Here is a 26,317-nt window from a genome sequence, read left to right as displayed (position 1 = left end):
AGTAACCCCCAGGCGCTCCAGTGTCTCCATGTTAATGGAAGCTCCTAATCCCTGGAATCGTTCTAGTGAATCTCTGCTGCATCCTGAGCAAAGCTTTGACAACCTTCGAAATTGAGATGGCCAGATTTGGGCATAATACTGCAGCTGAGCTTTAACCAGTGACTTAGAAAGGTCAACCTATTTGTGGGTTTTTTTGTCTCTGTTTATGCAGGTCAAGGTCCAGTGAGCTTCTTTAAGCAGACTTCTCAACCTGCAAGGTTTTACATGTTACAGATCCCCACGTTAACACTGAGGGAGGGTGATAGAAACTAATTGTACAATCTTTCTGCCAGTATATATCATTCACACTACTCTACATCAAATAAATAAAATCTCTCCTTATTTATACATTTTTGATAAACCTCTTTGAAATCTCAGGCTGTAATGGAAAGATCAGGTGAGGCTAATACAGTAGTTATAATTCATTTGGGTTTTCAAAAGACGTGCAAAAGACTAATTATTGAGGTCACTAGTCTGTGAACAAACACTGGAATGACTATAAAATATGATTGCATGTAAAAAAGGTACTTGGCTTGGCAAATGGTGGGAAGTGGTGTGCCTTGGGATCACTGCTGTTCATAAAGTCCGGAGTCAAAGTATCATTTCAAAACTTGGCAAGGGCACCAAATTGGAGGTTCAAATAATATAGTTGCTGCATGAGCTTAGCAAGGGGGCCTTGGTTTTAATGGTTGTGAGGTAGTTTATTTTGGTAGGAAGAATAAGGAGGCTACGTGCTTGGGGAAATAAATATAGTATAGGGTCAGGGATCACAGGAGCATGTCCACACAAACCGTAAAGCAGCATCTCAGCTCAGGGAGGCCATTTCTAATGGAAAAAAAATCCAACAAAGCACTGGAGTCTGTTTGAAAACAAAGTTTTGCAGGAGCTCAGCAGATCTGGCAGCATCTGAGGAGAGAGTAGTAGAGTTAATATTTCAGGTCATGACCGTTCATTGTAAGTGGGGAAACATGAGAAATGTCCTGGGTTATAAGTTTGTGAAAGAAGGAAAGGGCACTGGATAAAGAAGCAAATCTGACAGGGTGGGAGACAGGGATGATTCAGTGACAAAACAGTTGGCACTGCAGGGCTAAATGGAGTGACGGACGGGTAAAGGAACAGCACGGTGAATGGAGATATCGTGAATTGCAGAAATAATTGAAACCAAAACTTGAAAGCAAAAAAGATGAAAAGAGTAAATCTGAAACATGTAAAGAATGAGGAAATGGAATCGGGGCAGAGATTACAGTGGGGAATTTGTGACGAGTCTGTCCAATGGAATAATGAGGTGCTCTTCCCTGAGCTTACCCTGCCTTTCACTAGAATACTGCAGGAGGTGGAGGACAGAGAGAGCCGTGTGGGAGTGAGGTGGAGGATTCAACACCAGGTTACTGGATACTCCGTAAACAAAAAGTCACCCTTCTCAATGTGGAGGAAACAGTATTGTGAGAAGTGAATATAGAATACAAAATTGAAAGTGGGAAATCACTTTTTTGATTTGACAGGAGTAATTTGTGATATTTGTCATTGAGAAGGTCAGGGTTTGTCACAGTATGTTTGAACTATTATATCTAGCAAAGAAACTGTGAGTTTACTCTTATTAGTAATAAACAATAGTATTTATTTATTTAACAATTAATATTATATTAACAAAATACACTACAAACTAACAATTTGTGCTTTAACTTAACCTTGGATAGTCATATCCCACCACACTAGATCTTGGCCTTGATCCATGTGGCGGTGATTGACTGGTTGTCTTCTCCCTGTAGTCCCAGGGGTAATTCTCTTCTGGGTGGTTGGTCTCAAGTTGCCGCTCCTCATGATGGTGTTCGGACAATTCTTATACTGAGAAGTCTTTGTGCCCTTTGGGAGGGTCTTCAATATCTGCAAATACATCGATCAGGACTTGATCATCTTGATCAATTGGACCTAGCCAGGCAGTGACACGTTGATGGCAGGGTGGTCCTTGAGCATTAATTCCTGGAGGTGTTAGGGGCACTTAGGTCAGGCAGCTCTTTCCAAATAAGGTTGTGAGGTGTCTGGTAAATAACTCGATGTCCTGGGGCTGGCATTCAGGTCACTTCTATTCAGTTCCAATTCAAGTGTGTATTGTATGGTCTGCAGCTGCTGAGTCAATTACATACACTCTGCTGTAGCTGCAGCCTGTCTGGATTCTGCAGCCTGTTTATTCCAGAGTCCTGGAGTACATTCACTTTTGGTCAAACCTTATCTTAATTTTCCAGCACGCCTCATTTATTGTCCATTTGTCATAAATCCATCATTTGGAGCAGCTTGTCCAGCCACAAAGGACAGGTGTTCCATCTCCCGTATTTGTGCCAGTCTGAACAATTGGCTAGGGAAGGATTGGATCGTTGAGGGCTGACTGAGGGTTGGGCGTGGGTGTTGTCGATAGATGAGCTCCTTTGGAATATGCAATGGGGAAGATGTGTTTATGCCACCAAGTTGGAAGTGGCAGAAAACGCAGAGGATGATCCATTCCTGACTCTAGAAGGACAAGGAAATAGATGAAAGCAGGCAAGTGGAACAAGCAGTCAAGGGTACCGGGTACCTGGCAGTGGTTTCTGTTAACCTGTTTCCATCAGTCACTTCATGTATTTTGACAAAATCATTAACTTTTGCAATGACCATGGGAGTGATGGAACTTGAGAATCAGTACATGTTCCCAAGTGAATTGTAATAAAGTTCCGTGTCTTTGCTGTCCTTGTCCTTCCAGATTTTAGAGGTCATGGGTTAGAAGGAAAATAGTACTGAGACTGAGGGTTAATGCTACAGTGAATTGGTTGAAAGGCTGGCCGTGTGTTGCATTCCTCAGTGTGAGGGGATGGGGTGATGTTCCACCTTACTGGGGTAGCGCAGTGGGAATCAAGCCCTGCTATTCCTGAAGTCACAAAATTTAATGTTAGCATGAAAAATTCCCCAATTTCACTGTCATAGACCCAGGATGACAAAGTGCAGACCAGGTTTCTGTACTTAAGCAAATTACTCATTTTTATGAGTAATTAAACTTTAGCTACAGGTAAACAATTCTGAGACATCAACATGTCACTGTGTTGGTTAAAACTCTAAACCCCTTATACATGTGACCTTCCACACAAACAGACACAGGCTAAAAACATGGGTGTTATGGATGAGAGGAAACTGGGAAAACAGTTCACTGATCCCTATACACAGGCTTGCTGTCCTGGCTCTTGTGCTGATCAAAACTCTGTTCCTCAGTCTTCCTCCTCTGAGTGCTTTCATTGGGTGGCAGGAGATGAGTTATTAACTAATGATCATGGCTTGCACAATAGCTGGAAGGAAAACACATTTGGTCGTCTTCAGTATTACAGTGGCTTTTACTGCAGAGAACAGAGATCTGAAGACTCATTATTTTATTCATAGTCCCAAAGTAAGTTCCCTGCGAATCAATCACATGGTTGTTGGCAGAAAGAGGGTGTTTGTGGTCAATAACTGGTTTTGAATTAACTACTTGTTGCCAGCTGAAACTCCACTTGTACACATCCCTTGGCTCCAGGTTATTCAATGAACTACACTTGCACGTGTGGACAAGTTAGACCAAAGTGTCTGTTTCTGTGCTGTATGAGTCTACGACTCTATAACTACTGCTTGAACAGTCAGTTTTTTAAAAATAATGTTTGCCATGACTGTTAGGTTATCTCTATTCAAAACGTGAGGCAATCCTTAGTTTTGAAACAATTAATTCTGCATATCAGTTCATGATCAGAAATACAGAAAATTAAGAAGTGAGCTTTTAGTGATGGGTTTTGATGCTGCATGAATTGCTGTCATGATGACCTTACAAGGTCTCCCTGCTTTCCAGAACCCCTGGAACATTATGATTAAGCACCGCCAAGTTGCTCGAAGGGGCCGGAGGTCACAGATGGCAGTGAGGTAAGATTTTACTGTGTGTTTGTGTGTGTATATACTGGCCTCAAACCTAGTCCAGGATCAGGAACCTGCATATTAGGTGTGAGCTTGGAAATAAGATTCTTTAGAAATCTGTTAATTCTGGCGAGCACCAATATCAGGCCAGGTTACTAAATTATTCTTAAATACCCACCTGGGTCCATCAGTCCCCTGTAAAGGGAATCCGCTATCCTATGTGACTCCAGTCACTCAGTACATGGCTGACTTAGGGCAAATGGTGTTGGATAATAAGTGGAGAATTGCAAGTATCTCACTGTCCTAGAAAATAGAGGTACCTTCAGCCTTTGTCTATATCTGTGTATCTGACCAGTTGTGTGAGACAATCTGTGTTTACAACTAGCATCATAAGACTTTAGGACTTTTATGGATTTCTGATCACCAGGTTAATTGGGCAGATCAATGCTGGGGGATTTCCTGTCCAAGAATAGAGATCAGTTGACTGAAATAATGTAGCAGCATAAAACACGAGAAGTGAATTTGATGTCACCTTAAACTCTGTAAGAACCTCAATATGTCAGGTTCAGAATCTCAGTGTAAAAGTAAGTAGAATGGCTAACTTGGGGATTGCCTTATCCTAAGCCTGGGATGTATGCGACAGAGCCTTCTTTTTATTCTCCTCTGTGTATTGAAGAGATGCTGCTCCCCCATCACTCTTACTGCCTCTAAGAGACTATATTGTGTTGGTACTGTGAAGCAGCAGTGCGGACTGCCGAGCCATCATGATGCCCCAGGTGGCTTACAGGATGGAAATGGTATATACAGCATTACACATTCTTCCACAGGTTAGAACTGGTTCTGAAAGGAGCTGCAGATAATCATGCGATGTCAGATAATCTGTTAAAAGGTGCTTTTGTCAAAGAGTTCAAACAGGTGAAATCTATACTCTCTGCTTTCACCAGCTTCACCAATCCAAATGTATCCATGGATTTATTGCGAACTGTCCTGCAGCCCCACATCAATGAAGAGATTCGTGCTGTTATCAATAAGTACACCAAGGTAAGCCGCACGAGCCTAAGCACTCTTCGACGATTAGGTTCGGGAAAGCATGTCTGTGCTGTTCACTTTGGATTAGTAGATTAAATTCCACAGACTGGTCTCAGATTTATAGTATTTTGGTCCTGTATTCAGCTTTTTATAAATACATCCCACAATTTCTTTGTAGTTGAACAGTGTTGAATAGTCTGCTGGCCTTGGCTTCTGTCTTATCCTGTTGAAGTTACCATAATCAGAATTGTACATCTTAACTATTAAAGCATTTCCTTCACAATTTTAACATTTGAACTTTGTCATGGTTTATGATTACTATTAGATCAATGTTGCTTTACTGTTTGATTCTTAACTTAGTCATGGGAAATAAGCAGCCAATTGGAAGTTGGTAATGATGCTGATTGAACGAGCCAGTGCAGGGCTGATGGGCTGAATGTAACAATACTGACAGGTCCGACTCATCATTGAATCTGCACTGACCTAGTCTGTCATCGGCACCACAGCGTATTGTTCTAGAAAGCTATCTTGATCACACTCAGAAAATTTGTTTGTGACTCTGCTCTTATATTGTAATTCTTACAGATATTTTTATATCACCCTGTTTCACTGTGTAATGACAGGACTGGCAGCTTAATATTCCAGGATACAAATGCTACAGGAAGGACAGAAGGGGAAGCAGTAGAGGAGAGGGAGTGGCCTTTTTGATAAGGGATAGCATCACAGCTGTGCTGAGGGAGGATATTCCCGGAAATACATCCAGGGAAGTTATTTGGGTGGAACTGAGAAATAAGGAAGGGATGATCGCCTTATTGGGATTGTATTATAGACCTTTAAGCAAAAAGGAATTTATTTAAACACAGCAGTTGAAACACGAACATTGGAGCTAATAGAATTATGGTCACTGACCCCAAAGTACTCCCATAGTGACACTTCAGTCACCTACCCTGCCTTATTCCCCAAGTGTAGGTCAAGATTTGCACCTTCCTTGGTAGGTACATCCACATACTGAATCAGAAATTTTTCTCGTACATGCTTAACAAATTGCTTTCCATCTAAATCCTTAACACAATTGCAGTCCCAGTCCATGTTTGGAAAGTTAAAATCCCCTACTATTACCACCTTATTATTCTGACAGATAACTGAGATCACTTTATGGATTTGTTTCTCAATTTCCCGCTGACTGTTGGAGTGGGGGGGCGGTCTTTAGTATAATTTCAATAAGGTGATCATCCCTTTCTTATTTCTCAGTTCTATCTGAATAACTTCCTTAGACGTATTCCCAGGAACAATTTACCAAAATACAGCCATTTTAAGATAGTGATGGTAAAGGATAGACTGGATCTAAAAGTTAAAGATCCAAATTAGAGCAAGACCAATTTTGACAGCATTGGGCAAGAACTTTCAAAAGTTGATTGGGGGCGGATGTTTGCAGGTAAAGGGATGGCTGGAAAATTGGAAGGCTTCAAAAATGAGATAACGAAAGTCCAAAGACAGTATGTTCCGGTTAGGGTGAAAGGCAAGGCTGGTAAGTATAGGGAATGCTAGATGATTTGGGAAATTGAGATTTTAGTTAAGAAAAAGAAGGAAGCATATGAATAGACTGCAGGGATTAAGTGAATCCTTAGAGTATAAAGGCAGTAGGAATGTACTTAAGAGGGAAATCAGGAGGGCAAAAAGGGGACATGAGATAGCTTTGGCAAGTAGGATTAAGGAGAATCCAAAGAGTTCATTCAGGACAAGAGGGTAACTAGGGAGAGAATAGGGCCCCTCAAAGATCAGCAAGGCAGCCAATGTGTGGAACTATAAGAGATGGGAGAGATACTAAACGAGTATTTTGTGTCTTCCATTTTACTGTGGAGAAGGGCATGGAAGATATGGAATGTGGGGGAATAGATGGTGACATCTTGAAAAATGTCCGTATTACAGAGTAGGTGGTGATAGATGTTTTAAAATGCATAACGGTGGATAAATCCCCATGACCTGATCAAGTGTACCCTGGAACTCTGTGTGAAGCTAGGTAAGTGATTGCTGGGCCTCTTGCTGAGATATTTGTATCATTGATAGTCGCAGATGAGGTGCCGGAAGACTGGAGGTTGGCTAATGTGGTGCCACTGTTTAAGAAGGGTGGTAGGTAAAGCCAGGGAACTATAGACAAGTGAGCCTGACGGGTGGTGGGCAAATTGTTGGAGGGAATCCTGAGGGACAGGATTTACATTTATTTGGAAAGGCAAGGACTGATTAAGGATAGTTGGCATGGCTTTGTGCGTGGGAAATCATGTCTCATGAATTTGATTGGGTTTTTTGAACAAGTAACAAAGATTATTGAGGGCAGAGTAGTGGATCGATATGGACTTCAGTAAGGCGGTCGAGAAGGTTCCTTGTGGTAGACTGGTTAGTGAAGTTAGATCACATGGAATATAGGGAGAACTAGCCATTTGGATGCAGAACTGGCTCAAAGGTAGAAGACAGAGGGTGGTGGTGGAGGGTTGTTTTTCAGACTGGAGGCCTGTGACCAGTGGAGTGTCACAAGGATTGGTGCTGTGTCCATTGCTTTTAATCATTTATATAAATGATTTGGATGTGAACATAGGAGGTACAGTTAGTAAGTTTACAGATGACACCAAAATAGGAGTTGTAGTGGACAGCGAAGAAGATTACCTCCGATTACAACAGGATCTTGATCAGATGGGCCAATGGGCTGAGAAGGAGTTTAATTCAGATAATTACGAGGTGCTGCATTTTGGAAAGGCAAATCAGGGCAGGACTTATACACTTAATGGTAAGGTCCTGGGGAGTATTGCTGAATGAAGAGACCTTGAAGTGTCGGTTCATAGCTTCTTGAAAGTGAAGTTGCAGGTAGATAGGATAGTGAAGAAGGCGTTTGGTATGCTTTCCTTTATTGGTCAGAGTATTGAGTACAGGAGTTGGGAGGTCATGTGGCTGTACAGGACATTGGTTAGGCCACTTTTGGAATGTTGTGTGCAACTCTAGTCACCCTCCTATTGGAAGGAAGTTGTGAAACGAAAGGGTTCAGAAAAGATTTATAAAGATGTTGCCAGGGTTGGAGGGTTTGAGCTGTCGGGAGAGGCTGAACGGGCTGGGGCTGTTTTCCCTGGAGTATCGGAGGTTGAAGGGTGACCTTATAGAGACTTATTAAATCATGAGGGGCATGGATAGGGTAAATAGACAAGGTCTTTTCCATGGGATGGGGGAGTCCAGAATTAGAGGACATAGGTTTAGGGTGAGAAGGGAAAGATACAAAAGAGACGTAAGGGGCAATGTTTTCACGCAGAGGATGGTGTGTGTATGGAATGAGCTTCCAGAGGAAATGGTGGAGGCTGGTACAATTACAACATTTAAAAGGCATCTGGATGGGTATATGAATAGGAAGGGTTTAGAGGGATATGGGCCAAGTGCTGGCAAATGGGACTAGATTATGTTTGGATATATCTGGTTGGCATGGACGAGTTGGACCGAAAGGTCTGTTTCCATGCTGTATATCTCCAGGACTGTATGTAAACTTAACCGACTTGATACAGCAACTTAACTAAGAAATTGTTCCAGGCCAGTAAACTTCTGTAAACGCACCCTATGACAGAAAGGTAAATTGTAACTCAGATTCCTGCAGTCAGGAGGAACAACATCCAAAGAGATTTCAGGGCGAAAGTCAGTCAGGAATAATTTCCTGGACTCCAGCATCTTGAGTACCACAGGTAACCCAAATTCGAGAAAACTGAACTGGGAGAACTGGCCACTCCCCTCGCACTGTTCAACTAGGCTCTTTCTTAGAACCCTTGACATCTCTGTTTCTATGACTACTCTTAAAAAAAACCCAAGGACCAAGTAACCTTGTCAAAGTGACAGCAGCGTCACAAGCTCTCAGTAACTGACTTGGTGCTACGTATATGCAAATCAGTAGAATGGTTTTCCCGATTCCAATTTTTTAAATCAGTTTTGTGATGGCTGCTTAGTACCAAGTTGAATGTTGCCTTTGGAAAGGACAGTCACTCTCACTGCTTTATGGATTAAATTCTTTATTCGTTTTTGGTCCAAAGCAGAAATGTTGTCAGCAATCAAATGTCCCTGGTGGAACCCAAACTGAGCAGGTTCTTGCTGAGTAAGTGGTGGTTGATAGTTGGACCTCAAGAAAGAGACTTTGTGGAGTGCCTCAGAGACGGATTCTTAGAATAGCTGGTGCTGGAGACGACCAGGGAGAAGGCAATTCTGGATCTGGTTTTGTGCAATGAACCAGAATTGGTCAGGGACCTCGAAGTGAAGGAGCCATTGGGAAGTAGTGACAATACAATAAGCTTCAATCTGCAATTTGAGAGGGAGAAGGTACAATCAGAAGTGACAATATTTCTGTTGAATAAAGGGAACTATAGAGCTATGAGGGAGGAGCTGGCCAAAGTTCAATGGTGCAATACCTTAGCAGGGATGACAGTGGAGTAACAATGGCAGATATTTCTGTGTATAATGCAGAAGTTGCAGGATCAGTTCATTCCAAAAAGGAAGAAAGATCCTAGGAGGAGACATGGGTGGCCGTGGCTGACGAGGGAAGTTAAGAAACATATAAAGTTAAAAGAGAAAAAGTATAACATAGCAAAGATAAGTGGGAAGAGGGAGGACTGGGAAGCTTTTAAAGAACAACAGAGGATTACTAAGAAGGAAATACGCAGAGAAAAAATGAGGTATGAAGGTAAACTGGCCAATAATATAAAGGAGGATAATAAAAGCTTTTTTAGGTATGTGAAAGGCAAAAAATGGTAAAGACTAAGGACTTGAAGACAGAAACAGGGGAATATATTACGAGAAACAAAGAAATGGCAGAAGAATTGAATAGGTACTTCAGATCTGTGTTCACTGGGGAAGACACAAGCAATCTCCCAGAAGTAACAGCGGCTGAAGGACCTGAACTGAAGGGAATTTATATTTGCCAGGAATTGGTGTTGGAGAGACTGTTAGGTCTGAAGGTTGATAAGTCCCCGGGGCCTGATGGTCTACATCCCAGGGTACTGAAGGACGTGGCTCGAGAAATTGTGGATGCATTGGTGATTATTTTCCAGAGTTCGATAGATTCGGGATCAGTTCCTGTGGATTGGAGGGTGACTAATGTTGTACCACTTTTTAAGAAAGGTGGGAAAGAGAAAGCAGGAAATTATGGATCATTTAGTCTGACCTCAGTGGTGGGAAAGATGCTGGAGTCTATTATAAAGGATAAAATTATGACACATCTGGATAGTGGTAACAGGATAGGTCAGAGCCAGCATGGATTTATGAAGGGGAAATCATGCTTGACTAATCTTCTGGAATTTTTTGAGGATGTAACTCTGAAAATGGATGAGGGAGATCCAGTAGATGTAGTGTACCTGAACTTTCAGAAAGCTTTTGATAAAGTCCCACATAGGAGGTTAGTGAGCAAAATTAGGGCGCATGGTATTGTGGGCAAAGTATTAACTTCGATTGAAAGTTGGTTGGCTGATAGGAAACAAAGAGTAGTGATGAACGGCTCCATTTCGGAATGGCAGGCAGTGACCAGTGGGGTACCGCAGGGATCAGTACTGGGGCCGCAGCTTTTCACAATATATGTTAGAACATAGAACATTACAGCACAGTACAGGCCCTTTGGCCCTCGATGTTGCGCCGACCTGTCATACCAACCTGAAGCCCATCTAACCGACACTATTCCATGTACGTCCATATGCTTGTCCAATGACGACTTAAATATACTTAAAGTTGGTGAATCTATGTTAATGATATAGAAGATGGTATTAGTAATAACATTAGCAAATTTGCTGATGATACTAAGCTGGGTGGCAGGGTGAAATGTGAGGAGGATGTTAGGAGATTACAGGGTGACCTGGACAAGTTAGGTGAGTGGTCAGATGCATGGCAGATGCAGTTTAATGTGGATAAATGTATGGTTATCCACTTTGGTGACAAGAACAGGAAGGCAGATTACTACCTAAATGGAATCAATTTAGGTAAAGGGGCAGTTCAGAGAGACCTGGGCGTTCTTGTACACCAGTCAATGAAGGTAAACAGGTAGTGAAGAAGGCTAATAGCATGCTGGCCTTCATAACAAGAGGGATTGAGTATAGAAGCAAAGAGGTTCTTCTGCAGCTGTACAGGGTCCTGGTGAGACTACACCTGAAGTACTGTGTGCAGTTCTGGTCTCCAAATTTGAGGAAAGACATTCTGGCTATTGAGGGAGTGCAACGTAAGTTCACGAGGTCAATTCCTGGAATGGCAGGACTACCTTACACTGAAAGACTGGAGCGACTGGGATTGTATACCCTTGAGTTTAGAAGACTGAGAAGGGATCTGATTGAGACGTATAAGATTATGAAAGGATTGAACACTCTGGTGGCAGGAAACATGTTTCCGCTGATGGGTGAGTGCCGAACCTGAGGACACAGCTTAAAAATACGGGGTAGACCATTTAGGACAGAGATGAGGAGAAACTTCTTCACCCAGAGAGTGGTGGCTGTGTGGAATGCTCTGCCCCAGAGGGCAATGGAGGCCCAGTCTCTGGATTCATTTAAGAAAGAGTTGGATAGAGCTCTCAAGGATAGTGGAATCAAGGGTTATGGAGATAAGGCAGGAACAGGATACTGATTAGGGATGATCAGCCATGATCATATTGATTGGTGATACAGGCTCGAAGGGCAGAATGGCCTACTCCTGCACCTATTGTCTATTGTTCTGTAAGATACTTTTGATCACTTTGATGATCAAGGGTTGACTGATGAGATGAAGTAAGGGACCACACAATTTTCCTTTTTGGTCTATAAACTGGAATGGAAGTTTGGCTGTTGCATAACTGAGATTCCAGGATAATGTTCTACCTGGCAAAATCAAGTTTTTGCAAGCCCTGGGATTGGTTAAATTATAGTTTACTGCAGATTTGTAATTGCAGAGCAAAGAAAATGGCGGAAAAGCCAAAAAAAACTTAAATAATTCAGACAAGAGAAAACCCAATTCATTGGGTCACCTATCAAAATGAAGAATGCTATTGCTTTACCGATGACACATGTCATTATTCAAAACCAAAAGACACTGAGAATTTTGTGATATGGGCACTCAATCTACAGAATCTTCTGTTTACTCTGACTGTCTTTACTTTCCCATCTATAATACTTATATCAAACCATCCGACTTTTGCATTTCTTAATTGTGAATGTATGTGTTTATTTGAGGTTTTAAAGGACTGTAAATCAGCTGTATCTTTAGATTGGGAATCTTTTCCATGCCGTTCGTGCTTACAGTAAATAGTTATTTTCTGTAAGTGATGACACTTGTGAATTGTTTTTGTCCTCCACAGCAGTCAGTCAGGAAAATTGGTCATCTCAGTTGTCTAACTGGGATTTATATTTTGTGACGGTTGTGGGACAGTGGATGGTTTCTTAGTAATTAAGTTGTGACAGTGTTAATTGCCTGCATCAAATTTGTCCTTTTTTTGTGGAAAGGTCAATCTGGGCAATGTTCCACATTGTTAGTTAAATGTCAATGTTGTATTTGCACTGGAACAGCTTAGCCAGGAGTGTAACTGCTTATGGAATACAGACCTTCAGTATTGCATTCAGGATGTTTCTTGGGCTCATTATCTAGTGTAATCAGCTGTTTCGTGCTGGCTGTTCATGAAATGCTTTTCTACAATTCTGATCATGGCCAGCTTTCCACCATGCCCCTCTATTTGCTAGGTTCTAAGCTCTCTATGAGCCTGATTTATATCTATTGTGCCAAGCTTGAGTGTACAAAACACTTACTTAAGCTTAATCTTTAACCTGTCCTTTTGTCCTGACATTGTCTTTCTGACATTATTTAAATTCAAATGTTTCTTCAAATGTCATGAGTGTTATTTAATTTTAGTTACACTTGCATTCCTAAACTTGGCTTAGTGAGTTAATTTGTACATGGTCTATGCCAGCTCTCTCCCAGGGTTAGTGCATGAAGAGTGATTTGTGTGTTCAGTGGTTTGACGTGCTGTCTTTTATAGGTACACAATACCCTCTGAGTCAGCTTGCTTGTTTTGCTGTTGTTCCTGACTGAATCTGTCTACAGTTTTTCCAGAAGGCTGCGTGGAATGTGAAGGAAAACATTGGAGAAGATGTGGACCCGGAGCAACTGGTGCAGGAAACCTGTAAAAACTGCCTGGAACAGGTGGGAAAATGACAGGAGTATCTTGGTCCACATAACACCGCACCTTGTGTTTCTGTTCATTATGATTTGCATTGCAGGGACTAGCTTGGTTATACCTAGACCTTTGCATCATTTAGAGTTGGATGTAAGTAATTCTATCAGAAATAAAAAGAATGCAGTGGTTTAAAAAAAAATCAAATAAATGGCTCTGAATCCTTTCCATGTTAAAGCATAGATGTTTTTGAACTATTCTGACATATAGAGACACACCCTACACAGGGGTCAGATTCACATTTACAATTCTGTGCGATTGAAGAGTCACCTCTGGGTGGAGGCGGTTGACTGGATGAGTCTAGATGGATTCTGAAGTTTTTACTCCAGCATTGCTTCTCTTATGCATCTTTCCCTAGTGTAGATCCACATGTTATGAAAGGATTACCTTTTGTAGATCCACATGCTATGAAAGGATTACCTTGTGTAAATCCACATGTTATGAAAGGATTACCTTTTGTAAATCCACATGTTATGAAAGGATTACCTTTTGTAGATCCACATGTTATGAAAGGATTACTTTTTGTAGATCCACATGTTATGAAAGGATTACCTTGTGTAAATCCACATGTTATGAAAGGATTACCTTTTGTAGATCCACATGTTATGAAAGGATTACCTTGTGTAAATCCACATGTTATGAAAGGATTACCTTGTAGTGTAGATTCACATGGTTATGAAAGGATTATCTTGGATGTCCTCCCATACAGCTTATCAAGACTTTCACTTGATGCTTGAGGTGTTGACATTTAAAACCATTGTATACTCACTGGTCAAATGAGACATGTATGTCTCATGCTGAGAGATCTGTGGTAGCTCTCGAACAAAGAGTCTGTAGCCTCTGCTGTCCTCTTGATTTTCATCTCTCTTAAAATGAAACTGTCGTTTCTAACTTTCAAATAAAATCTTAGATAATGGGCAAAAGCTCGGAGTCGGAATTTATGAACTAGCCACTTTGTCATATCAATTAGTGAAGATTGTTAATTGTAATGTATGTGGAACTTTGATGAGCCCTGAGATGAAAATAAAAGGCATTGGATAGAGAGGCGTGATTGAAGAACTTGAGTGGATGCACAGAGCGATTGAGCCAAGCAATGATAATGTCAGATATCATCATGATGTGTTTACTTGGAGAATTACTCTGGCAACAGAGGGTTCTTTGCTTTTTGTGTGAATTGAATTGAGCCAGTACCTCACTATCTTCTTACTACCCGTTCAACTGCAGGCTAAAATGATGTATTCAGATGGAGGGAAGATGATTACCAAACCCGGTGGAGAGCTTGCTGCTATAAAGGTGGGCATTGGTTTAAATTTTGAGCACAGATTAATTAAATACAACTAATACCATGCTGTACAAAATGCCAGGCCAGTGAGGAAGTCGCAGTGCTGTTGATTTCTGTTTGGAATTATTGCTTGTCCATTGATAGATGACAGAGAGCCGGTTATCCAGATCCTGCTAAAACAGGGTTCATCGATTTCAGCCAGTACAGTTGGGTTCAGGGTTGCAGGTTGAGCCAAGTACTTGATGACTGACTATTCCTGTTATAATTGAAGTGTGAGATTCTTTTCATTCTATAAACCTTGGGCAGTTTTCAGCAATGCAGCTTTTATTTTGCTTCCAAGACTGTAGTTTTGAAACTGGGTGCATTATTCAGCCTTAACAGAGACCTAATCATTATGATATTGAATAGTGACAGTAAGATTGGTGGAGTAGCAGATAGTGAAGGGGACTGTCAGAGAATACAGCAGAATATAGATAGATTGGAGAGTTGGGCAGAGAAATGGCAGATGGAGTACAATCCGGACAAATGCGAGGTGATGCATTTGGGAAGATCCAGTTCAAGAGCGAACTGTACAGTAAATGGAAAGGTCCTGGGGGAAAGCTGATGTACAGAGAGATCTGGGTGTTCAGGTCCATTGTTCCCTGAAGGTGGCAACGCAGGTCAGGAGAGTGGTCAAGAAGACATAAGGCATGCTTTCCTTCGTCGGGCAGGGTATTGAGTACAAGAGTCGGAGGTTATGTTACATTTGTATAAGACTTTGGTTTGGCCACATTTGGAATACTGCGTACAGTTCTGGTCGCCACATTACCAAAAGGATGGGGACATTTTGGAGAGGATGCAGAGGAGGTTCACCAGGATGTTACCTGGTATGGAGGGTGCTAGCTATGAGGAGAGGTTGAGTAGATTAGGATTATTTTCATTGGAAAGGAGGAGGTTGAGGGGGGACCTGATTGAGGTCTACAAAATCATGAGAGGTGTAGACAGGGTGGATAGCAAGGAGATTTTTCCCAGAGTGGGGGACTCAATTACCGGGGGTCACGAGTTCAAAGTGAGGAGGGAAATGTTTAGGGGAGATATACGGGGAAAGTTCTTCACGCAGAGGGTGGTGGGGGCCTGGAATGTGTTGTCAGGGAAAGTGGTAGGGGTGGGAACGATAGCATCATTTAAGATGTATCTAGGTAGATATATGAATGGGCAGGGAGCAAAGGGATAGAGATCCTTGGAAAATAGGCGACAGGTTTAGATAGAGGATCAGGCTTGGAGGGCCAAATGGGCTGTTCCTGTGCTGTAATGTTCTTTGTTCTAATTTTCAAAGCGGGATGCATCTGTCAACTTGTTCACAATCATAAAGCAACAATAGAAACTGAAGCTATAGTAGACCATTCAATCCCTTGATCCTACTTCCTCATTTTAGTTCACTCCCAAGCCACATTCCTGCTCTATCCCCATGCTCTGTGTAAAATACATCCTGCTGTCGTGCCTCGCTTGGAAAGCACATTGGAAAGCAGTACCAGTGTTCCTGGAGTTGTCCCAAAGATAAAGAATTTTAAAAGTATGTAGAATTCCCAGTTTGCCTGTCCTTTGGATCCAAACCACAAAACAGGGAGCAGGTTTCTGTACTGAAGAACAAGGCAACCTTGGGCATTTGCAACTGTCTATTCTTTACTCTGGCTACCTGTTTTGCTTTCACACAATCACTTGTTTTTTTCTCCATTTTGAACTTGAAGGTGACAAACTAAAAAGTATAGTTTGACAGATTAGCTCTGTTACCATCCAGTATTGCTGTCTGCCTAATATTTGCAGCCCATTTGTCTTCAAAATTGGTTTTTATTGTGAGAAGTAGTAAGTTATTAAATTCCTTTCAGAGAACAATCTCTCAAAGAACCTCATAGATGGGTTTCAGCTTCTAATGCTCATAATCGTGCACTTGAACAGTATTTCATTGCCCACGAAGTATTTCTGATGCGCTGAGATTAAGAGGGTGGTCTTTTGTCATTTCTCCTTCTCATTCAGTTGGACAGCAACCCAGTATAATATTTTAATGTAAAATGTGCCTTATTACAGCGTTCTCGACAAATGGATGATGATCTGAACCAGAGAGGAAGTCCAATCCCAAAGAAGGTCAGCATGAATCATATTGGACAAAGGGTGTTCAGCTAAAGACAAAACCAGTGGTTGAAGTTTGTAGGGATTTGAGAATGTGGGCACGATGCTAAGATGGCTTTTCCAGGGTGACTTCCCATCTCTTTTGATGACACTGTCACCACTCTTGCTTGGTTTGGCAGCATATGGTTATGTTGAAGCATAACTAATACAGGTGCTTTCACTAATGTTCCTTAGGGCAGGTAATCTGACCTCAGACTGATTGGCATATAGGACACTGCAGTTTGGGTCAGATTAACATGCATCTTGATTTGAAATCCAATGGCAAATTGTGAAACTGGAAATCGCTGTGTTTGGTATTTTGCTGTTTAAAAACCCATTTAGTTCACAAATTTCCTTCAGGGAAGGGAAGCTGTCTTCCCATCCAGTCTGGTTTAACTCTAACTCCACCCCCAGATCAGGTGACTGAAACTTTATGGCATCTGACAGCATATGGTGTCTTGTCTCTGTCATTCTCATCCCAAGAGCAAGGTATTGTGCTTTCACCTAGCTCCCTAACTGACTGTGGTCTGTCATTGCCTCAGTAATTGGTTTGTCTGTGGGGACTACCCTAAACACTGGAGCAATCATTCTGAATGGTCTTGGAAAGCTGGACAAGCCAAAGCTCAGGTGCCCTGAGCATTCTGCCCACTGAACTTCAGAAACTCGCCAACGCTGCCAAGTCAAGCTGGTATCTTCAGTGGAAGAGCATATCATTAATGCAACAACAGAAAGTACAGAATAGGCAATGACTAATCGGGGGCAAGGTGCTTCTCCAGGCCCTGCTGCAGCCCGTACAAAGTTATGGTAGAAGCTGGAAGGGCAAAAGGTCGCTCTGTGTTAATTTTTAAAGAAGTTGCACTTTCACTTCACAGAGAAAAGGCCGTCCACCAGGACATCTGATTTCATTTGACCGTACGACCTCCAGTGCTGCAGTGTGAGTACAGGTCCTCGAGACTGTGTAACCTGTGACATTGTTAGTGTTGGAAAGTCTTGCTTAACTGATGTCCTCAGCTGAAGAAGTTTCCTTTAGGTTAAGAATCCTTGGAAATGATTGTAAAATACAGCCAGAGAGTCACAGAGATGTACAGCACGCAAACAGACCCTTTGGTCCACCTTGTCCATGCCGACCAGAAATCCTAACTGAATCCAGTCCTATTCATGAGCACCCGGCCCATATTCCTCCAAACCCTCCCTATTCATATACCCATCCGGATGCCTTTTAAGTGTTGCAATTGTACCAGCCTTCACCACATCCTCTGGCAGCTCTTCCATACACGTACCATCCTCTGCATGGTCTCTCTTATACCTTTCCACTCTCACCCTAAACATATGCCCTGTAGTTCTGGACTCCCCCACCCCAGGGAAAAGACCTTGTCTTTTTATCCTATCCATGCCCCTCTATAAGGTCACCCCTTAATCTCCGATGCTCAGGGGAAAATAGCCCTAGTCTATTCAGCCTCTCCCTTTTCGCTCAAATCCTCCAACCTTGGCAACATTTTATTCTGAACCCTTTCAACTTCTACAACATCCTTCCAATGGGAAGGAGACCAGAATTGCACGCAATACTCCAACAGTGGCCTCACCAATGTCCTGTACAGCCGCAACATGACCTCCCAACTCCTGTACTCAATACTCTGACCAATAAAGGCAAGTATAGTATAGAGATAACTGAAATCTCCTTACATATTTGTTTCTCAATTTCCCACTGACTATTAGGGTGTCTACAATACAATCCCAATAAGGTGATCATCCCTTTCTTATTTCTCAGTTCCACCCAAATAACTTCCCTGGAAGTGTTTCTAGGAATATCCTCCCTAAGTGCTGTAGTGTTGCCACAATTCTTTTTCTCAACTTTCCTTTGTAACAGTTACTTGTCACCACAAGAATGAAGTGGCAATAACTGGAAGGGGTTCCATGTTCAGTGAAGAAGTTGGGTTGCACATGGTCAAGGAACCAGGCTTTTCGAGCCAGTGAAGGCTTTGAGTGACGTTCTAAGATTCTGCCACAAATGCATTGTATACAATATTAATATGCTCCTCAGGTTTGAGATAACCGTTCATTGGCAGTTTGGCTTCAGAGCTTGTGTCTCCTTACACCTGTAAGGAGAGCTTTTGTACAATATAGCTTCACCAAACAAAATCCGTATCGTTCCATTGTTAATGCCTGAATCACCAGTACCAGATGCTTTTCTTGGTTGTAATCTCTGGATTTTACTGCTAAACCCTCATCCTATCCATCTCTCTCTCCCATCTCACGTTTCCCAAGACACTTCTTCAAATGTTCCTCTTTGACCAAATGTTTGTTCACCTATTCTATTAGCTTCTTATGTGGCTCAGTCTCTAGTTGTGTTTGGGAATATTTCTGCATGATTCTGGAAGGCATGAAGGCAACATCTACTCCAGTGGTGGAGTAGATGGAGTTTGATGTGCGACAGCATTGTTTAAATGCATGAATACTATAAAACACAATCGTGTTCTTTCCAGAAAGGCTGTAGCTTGTTAACTTCTCTCTTTTTTCTCTCTCTCTCTTCTCTCTCTCTGACTCTCAGCTCAAAGGTGAAGTACATTGAACCAATCAAACGGGAGGGACCTAAGGTAATGCTTTCAGCTTATGTCACGCTTTGTAACTGGAAGTTGAGGTAGAGTCATAGCATCGTAAAGCCTAGAAACAGATCCTTTGGTCCAGCCAGTCCATGTCAACTGTAATCCCAGATTAAACTGGGCGGCACGGTGGCACAGTGGTTAGCACTGCTGCCTCACAGCACCAGAGACCTGGGTTCAATTCCCGCCTCAGGCGACTGACTGTGTGGAGTTTGCACATTCTCCCTGTGTCTGCGTGGGTTTCCTCCGGGTGCTCCGGTTTCCTCCCACAGTCCAAAGATGTGCAGGTCAGGTGAATTGGCCATGCTAAATTGCCCGTAGTGTTAGGTAAGGGGTAGATGTAGGGGTATGGATGGGTTGCGCTTCGACGGGTCGGTGTGGACTTGTTGGGCCGAAGGGCCTGTTTCCACACTGTAAGTAATCTAATCTAATCTAAAATGGTCCCACCTGCCTGCGCATAGCCTATACCCCTCCAAACATTTTCTATTCATGTACTAATCCAAATGTCTTTTAAATGTGTTGCTCTTCATTGCAAATAAATGTTTCAAAACCCTTTTGCCTAATCAAAGTAATTGACTCTTGTTGGCTTGCTTAGGCAATTTTAGCAATCGTTCCTATTGTGAATGGAAATGGTAGGTGCCAGTGTGTGTGGAGGGCATCTCGGCAGTACTCTATTGTCCTTGGCTATTGGCTGCATTCTTGTTTAACAGGATTTATTGAAAGCAGATCTAGAGATCAAGGTTCTGATTCTCCCCTTTCTAGTTCAGGTTGGATGCTTGTTACAACAATGCCGTTTATCTCTGGTTGGGGTAGCCAACTGAGTAAACCAGGAATTGATGCAAAGAATTACTGTTGAGAGTATGGCGCTGGAAAAGCACAGCAGGTCAGGCAGCATCCGAGGAGCAGGAGAATCAACGATTCGGGCAAAAGCCCCTCATTAGGAATGAGGATGCCCTAGAATGAGACAGTGCAACACTGAGAAATGCCTTCATCCACTGCGCTGTTACCCAGAATGCAGACACTCTGGAGACCTATAGTAAACTCATTTGAATTTGGTCAGCATTGAACCATAATGTGCCCCAGGTGCTTCAGTATGGGAGTTCGCACAGACTGGTCATCCTGCTGTTAACAGAAGTAGTCTGAGAAGGCTTATGGCCATGCCCAGAGCCCTGCTGTGTAACATGGAGCTCACGCTGAATTGTAGAATAGTGTCATAAAATCCTTGTAATACTGTAGCAGGTGGTTTAGCCCATTGAGTCCACACCAACTCTCCGAAGAGCTTTCGACCCTGGAATCATTCTGCTGGAAGTGAACAATTGCATAAAAGGGACTGTGTTGTGGGACTGAAGGCAACAACAGATTTTTTTGAAAATATGTGCTAATTGTTTTTGCCTTCTATATTTTTTGCAGTGGGACACATCCAGGCTGACTGCATCAACCACATTTGTGCTTGGATCACGTGCTAACAAGTAAGTTACAGGTGTGCATGTTTTGCACAGCCTCAGTAAGAATTGCTGGCTTTTTATCATTGACTGTTTAGAGGGTCACCTGTTTTGCACTGTGTACAACATTAATACGTGTACAACATTAATACGTGTACAACATTAATACGTGTACAACATTAATACGTGTACAACATTAATACGTGTACAACATTAATACGTGTACAACATTAATACGTGTACAACATTAATACGTGTACAACATTAATACGTGTACAACATTAATACGTGTACAACATTAATACGTGTACAACATTAATACGTGTACAACATTAATACGTGTACAACATTAATACGTGTACAACATTTTGGGGTTTACAGGAATGTGGTGTTCAGGCCACAACAAGTTCAGTCTTATTGATTGGCAGAGCATGTATGGAGGCGCTGAATGGCCTGTTCCTAATATTTCATGAGTTTGTTTACCATTGCCTTCCTTTTCACTGCACTGAGCTGGTTCTCCCAGCATCAATGTTCCATACTCTGACATCCTGTGCTCAGATCTCTCACTCTAATTCCTTCACACGAGTACGTGTTATTGAATACACCAATGTTTGTCTGTATTTGATCTCGCATTTCTTGCACTCAAAATGAGGACATCTTAGTTGGGAGTTGGAATGTCATTATTAATGTCTCCAATCAAGCACTTCCAAAACCAGTACAGCATGGTGTTAGATAGAGTAAAGCAGTGTCAATACTGTCCCTCATCAAACATTCTCAGGACAGTGTGGGGTTAGGTACAAAGTCAAACTCCAAATCTTGTTTGCACTAAGCATCTGTCAGCATAAAAAAGTCAAACATGGTGCTGTAACTGATAAATAAGGCAGAGCCAGTATTCTTAGTTGTGTTTTGATGCTTTGGAAAGATTGGTGAGATCCTGTTTTGATTCCAGTGGGACCTCTTATTTTCATTTTGTGGAGCAGCTTTCTTGTAATGACCACTGAGCAGGTGGGATTCTGCTTGGCTTCATTATCCTCGTATTGACAGACAAAAAAAAGGCTGCATTTTTCAAATGACTGGTACAACCTTTTGAAAAGGGGTGCTGCAGAATTGAAAATCTTCCCTTGTATTGGCAAGTTGCCTATGATAGTTTTAGCGTTACGGGGAGTTTCTTTATTGATGTGTGATCTGGTTCTTTGTGTAAGAACAGCTATGAGTAAAAGGAGGGAAAAAAAATTCCAGTGCTCACTGTTCTGTTGTGCCATTTTATTGTGGACATTACACTGGAACCTGAAATATTAGCTGTAGTTTTCTGTAACTCCTCTGTACTGACCTCCATAAAATTGGATCCCAAATGTAGTAAGACTTGTGTGACTAGATATAAGCTACTTCAAAACTGTTCTGTTCCTGTGAATTAACTCTTCACGTTCTTTTTTGTTCAGAGCCTTGGGAATGGGTGGTACCCGTGGAAGAATCTATATTAAACACCCTGAGCTATTCAAGGTAAGAGCGAGTGGAGCTCGGACTCTGGGAGCAGTCTTACTACATAATTGCAATAATCAGCATTCAAAATTATTGACAGAGTCTAAGGGAAGATTATCAGGGTTTTGTATAGTTTTGTTTCTCTTCCCTAGTGTTTATGAAGTGAAGCACTATTTTATGAAGTGGTCAAATCTCTGTTTATAGCTATTAGCTGAGAAAGAATTAATGCTGTTCAGGGTTAACTCTTGTTCATGGGCTATTGAGGAGATGTGTTGAGTTGAGGATGAAGCAGTATTCTATACAGGTTTATTATAATCACCTTCATTCTGTAAATCTTAGCTTTAGGAAGTCCTTGTTCCCATTGGCTTTTAAAGCCACCTTCTCAGTCAGTCCTACTTTCAGTAAGGTGCACTTTTCCAGCCACTAGGTGTCTGTGCCTCAGCTGCCTTTTAGTAATTTCATTCTTACATTGTTGTTTCATTGTCCTGACCAAAAATGTATCAACTTTACCTTCTCTGCCTCAACTATCATATTTCTCCTGGCTACCCATACCAACCTGTCTATGTCATCTTGAAGGTGAACGTGAGGACTGCAGATGCTGGAGATCAGAGTCAAGATTAGAGTGGTGCTGGAAAAGTGCAGCAGTTCAGGCAGCATCCGAGGAGCAGGGAAATTGACACTTCGGGCAAAAGCACTTCATCAGGAATGAGCTTTTACCCGAAGCATCACTTTTCCTGTCTGACCTGCTGTGCTTTTCCAGCACCACTCTAATCTTGACTCTAATCTATGTCACCTTGAAGTCTACCACGATCTTCCCCACAGTTCTCTACATTTGCAAGGGTTGGAATGTTCACAGATTTCAAAATTTTGCCCTGTGTGCTCGAGTCACAGTCATTAATACAGATCAAGAAAAGCAGGCGTCTCAATACTAAGCCCTGGGGGACCCCACTGGGCACAGTCATCCATTCCAAATAAAGGCTATTCTGTTTCCTTGCACTTAGCCAGTTTTGTATCCATTTTATTTCAGCAATGTTGGAGTCCAATAAGTGGCAATTTATCAAATGCCTTTAGAAAGCCACATTCTCCTTCTCAACCCTTTTTTCCCCTCATTGGAAAATTCAGCCAAGTCTATTGAATACAATTAGCCTGGGACAAATCAGTGCTGGCTTTCATGAATTCATCCACGTTTGTCCATGTGACTGTTAAATTTTGTCCCAGATTATTCTATTCTAATACCATCCCTACCATGGAGGTTAGTGTCTGACGTGTAGTTGCTGTGTTTGCTCTAACACCATTTTTTTAAAGCAAGGGTGAAACATATGCAATCCTCCAGTCCATTGGCACCAGCCTGATATTGAGGAGGTTTGGAAGTTTGCAGATACCACCTCAACAATTTCAGTTCTTAATCCTCATTGGAGAGTTGGTGATGAGATGGTAATGTCACTGGTCAAGTGATCCAGAGGCCCATGCTAATACCTGGGACGTTAGTTCAAATCCCCATAACTAAATTAATTTTAAAAAATCTGGAAGAGAAAGCTAATCTTAGTAATGGTGACCATGAAACAATAATTGTTGTAAAAAACCATCTGGTTCACTAATGCCGTTTCGGAAAGGAAACTGGTTTACATGTGACTCCCAACTCATAGCTATGTGGTTGACTCTTAACTGCCCTCAAATGGCAAGAAGCCACTCAATTCAGTGCAATTAGGAATGGAACAGAGAAATGGCAGAGAAGCTAGATGATTACTCTGTATCTACCTCATGAAAACAGACACAAGAAATCTCTTAGAAGCAAGTGACCAGGTAGAGTGAAGGGTTGAAGGAGATTAGCATTGCGAAGGATGCTGTACTGGAGAAATTAATGGGGCTTAAAATTGATAAGTCCTGAGAACCTGATCGTTTACATCATAGAGTGTTGAAGGAGGTGCTAATTGATAGTCAATGGATAAATGATCATTTCCCAATATTCCATTGATTTTTGGAGTGGTTTCTGCAGATTGGAAGCTTGAAAATGCGACCAACTATTTAAGAAAGGAACAAGTAGAAAGCAGGACCTATAGACCTGTTAACATTTAATCAGTGGTGAGATATCATAAAGGACATGATAAATGATCAGTTAGCTAAACATGATCTGATGGGCATAGGCATGATGGATTTGTGAATGAAAAATTGTGTTGGAATTTTTGAAGATGCTACTAACAAATTTATTAAAGGAAGTTTTCTTTATTTAATCTCGTTTGGGAGCAGACATCAGATCTCTACAAGGGTAGGAGCTGTCCCTTTTCTCTACAGTTAGGCCTGTGACCAGTGGAGTGCCACAAGGATCGGTGCTGGGTCCTCAACTTTTTGTCATTTACATAAATGATTTGGATGTGAGCATAAGAGGTACAGTTAGTAAGTTTGTAGATGACACCAAAATTGGAGGTGTAGTGGACAGCAAAGAGGGTTACCTCAGATTACAACAGGATCTTGATCAAATGGGCCAATGGGCTGAGGAGTGGCAGATGGAGTTTAATTCCGATAAATGTGAGGTGCTGCATTTTGGGAAAGCAAATTTTAGCAGGACTTATACACTTAATGGTAAGCTCGTAGGGAGTGTTGCTGAACAAAGAGACCTTGGAGTGCAGGTTCATAGTTCCTTGAAAATAGATAGGATAGTGAAGAAGGCCTTTGGTATGCTTTCCATTACTGGTCAGAGTATTGAGTACAGGAATTGGAAGGTCATGTTGCGGCTGTACAGGACATTGGAATATTGTGTGCAATTCTCCTTCCTATCGGGAAGATGTTGTGAAACTTGAAAGGGTTCAGAAAAGATTTACAAAGATGTTGCCAGGGTTGGAGGATCTGAGCTATAGGGAGAGGCTGAACAGGCTGGGGCTGTTTTCCCTGGAGCGTCAGAGGCTGAGGGATGACCTTATAGAGGTTTACAAAATCATGAGGGGCATGGATAGGATAAATAGACAAAGTCTTTTCCCTGGTTTGGGGAATCCAGACTAGAGGGCATAGGTGTAGGGTAAGAAGGGAAAGATATAAAAGAGACCTAAGGGGCAACTTTTTTGCGCAGAGGGTGGTATGTGTATGGAATGAGTTGCCAGCGGATGTGGTGGAGACTGGTACAATTGCAACATTTAAGAGGCATTTGGATGGGTATATGAATAGGAAGAGTTTGGAGAGATGTGGGCCGGGTGCTGGCAAATGGGACTAGATTGGGTTGGGATATCTGGTTGGCATGGACGGGTTGGACAGAAGGGTCTGTTTCCATGCTGTACATCTCTATGACTCTAAACCTCAGCAGCTTTTGTAAGCTATGGCTCTTAACCAGTAAGCAAAAACTCTTGAAGAGTGAACCAGCCACCCTGTACCTTCTGCCAGCAAGTGGAAGTATTTGGAGAAGGAGAATCAAGGAGCAACATGTTGAGACAAGTTAGAAAGGCTCATTTCAGTGAACCATGTGAACAGGGATGACTGAGCTGCCTTTCCCTCTGCCCATCACACCCAGTTTTCTATCCAGTTTGTATGTGGTAGGGAAGTACTACCATTATGTCCTTGAAACAACCAATAACAGCAGTATTGAGGATATGGTAAGTCAAAACCAACTCTGCTGTGCCAACCACATGCTTTGAATGCCTGAGTTCCAACGAGGAGGACAAAGGAAGCAATTCAAAGATTCCCTGAATGCTTCCCTCAAGAAATGCAGCGTGGTGTCAATGTGAGAGAGTCCCTTGTTCAGAAGAACCTGACTTGGAGGAAGCTCACATATGAAGGACACAATTCTTTGAGAATGTCTTTCGACAAAGGGAAGTCCAGGAAAGGAACCGGAGAAAGGAATGCCAATGATCTTGAGGCCAAAGACCAATTCCACTCCTGGAGACACTTGTCAAAAGTGTGGTTGGAGCTGTGGCTCTGGGATCGGGCTCATCAAGGACCCACAGAAACCATAACCAGTAACAGAGTTTCTTAGTGGGCAATCATACTCGTTAGCAAGGGATAGCAGATAGTAGCTGGGGGGATAGTTATAAGAGGGCTAATGCTTTAACTAGTGGAATTATGCGCCAATGGGTCATGACTTTTTGACTGTAGCTAGAATCTGTTTATTTGTAATAAATAGTAATTCTTGGTAAGTGCAGAAAGTGGCGTGGTTATGTAAAATCTTTAATGTGCGTGACAGTTCTGGGGATGGCAGGGTTTTATTTTCAGTGGG

The 26,317-nt window shown here is 42.1% G+C and overlaps 1 protein-coding gene across 2 annotated transcripts in view; it reads left to right on the top strand.

The window, feature by feature from the left end:
* The window catches only part of dnttip1 (deoxynucleotidyltransferase terminal interacting protein 1), a 97,177-nt gene that overhangs the window by 1,063 nt on the left and 69,797 nt on the right, over positions 1-26,317 (top strand). Inside the window, exons 2-10 of one of the 2 annotated variants that reach the window (XM_087995002.1) lie at positions 3,881-3,951; positions 4,887-4,983; positions 13,039-13,137; positions 14,393-14,461; positions 16,515-16,571; positions 17,468-17,529; positions 19,144-19,189; positions 20,606-20,664; positions 22,077-22,137. In XM_087995002.1, the coding sequence (XP_087851128.1) occupies positions 3,881-3,951; positions 4,887-4,983; positions 13,039-13,137; positions 14,393-14,461; positions 16,515-16,571; positions 17,468-17,529; positions 19,144-19,189; positions 20,606-20,664; positions 22,077-22,137 (621 nt within the window). The remainder of the gene's footprint in view (positions 1-3,880; positions 3,952-4,886; positions 4,984-13,038; positions 13,138-14,392; positions 14,462-16,514; positions 16,572-17,467; positions 17,530-19,143; positions 19,190-20,605; positions 20,665-22,076; positions 22,138-26,317) is intronic. The other variant, XM_087995003.1, reaches the window with a different exon arrangement.

The sequence above is a fragment of the Chiloscyllium plagiosum genome, unplaced genomic scaffold, assembly GCF_037043375.1.
Source record: "Chiloscyllium plagiosum isolate Xiang-an unplaced genomic scaffold, Cpla_swu_hap1 HiC_scaffold_15, whole genome shotgun sequence".
In the NCBI taxonomy this organism is placed as follows: Eukaryota; Metazoa; Chordata; class Chondrichthyes; order Orectolobiformes; family Hemiscylliidae; genus Chiloscyllium; species Chiloscyllium plagiosum.
This window is presented reverse-complemented; position numbering and strand designations above follow the sequence as displayed.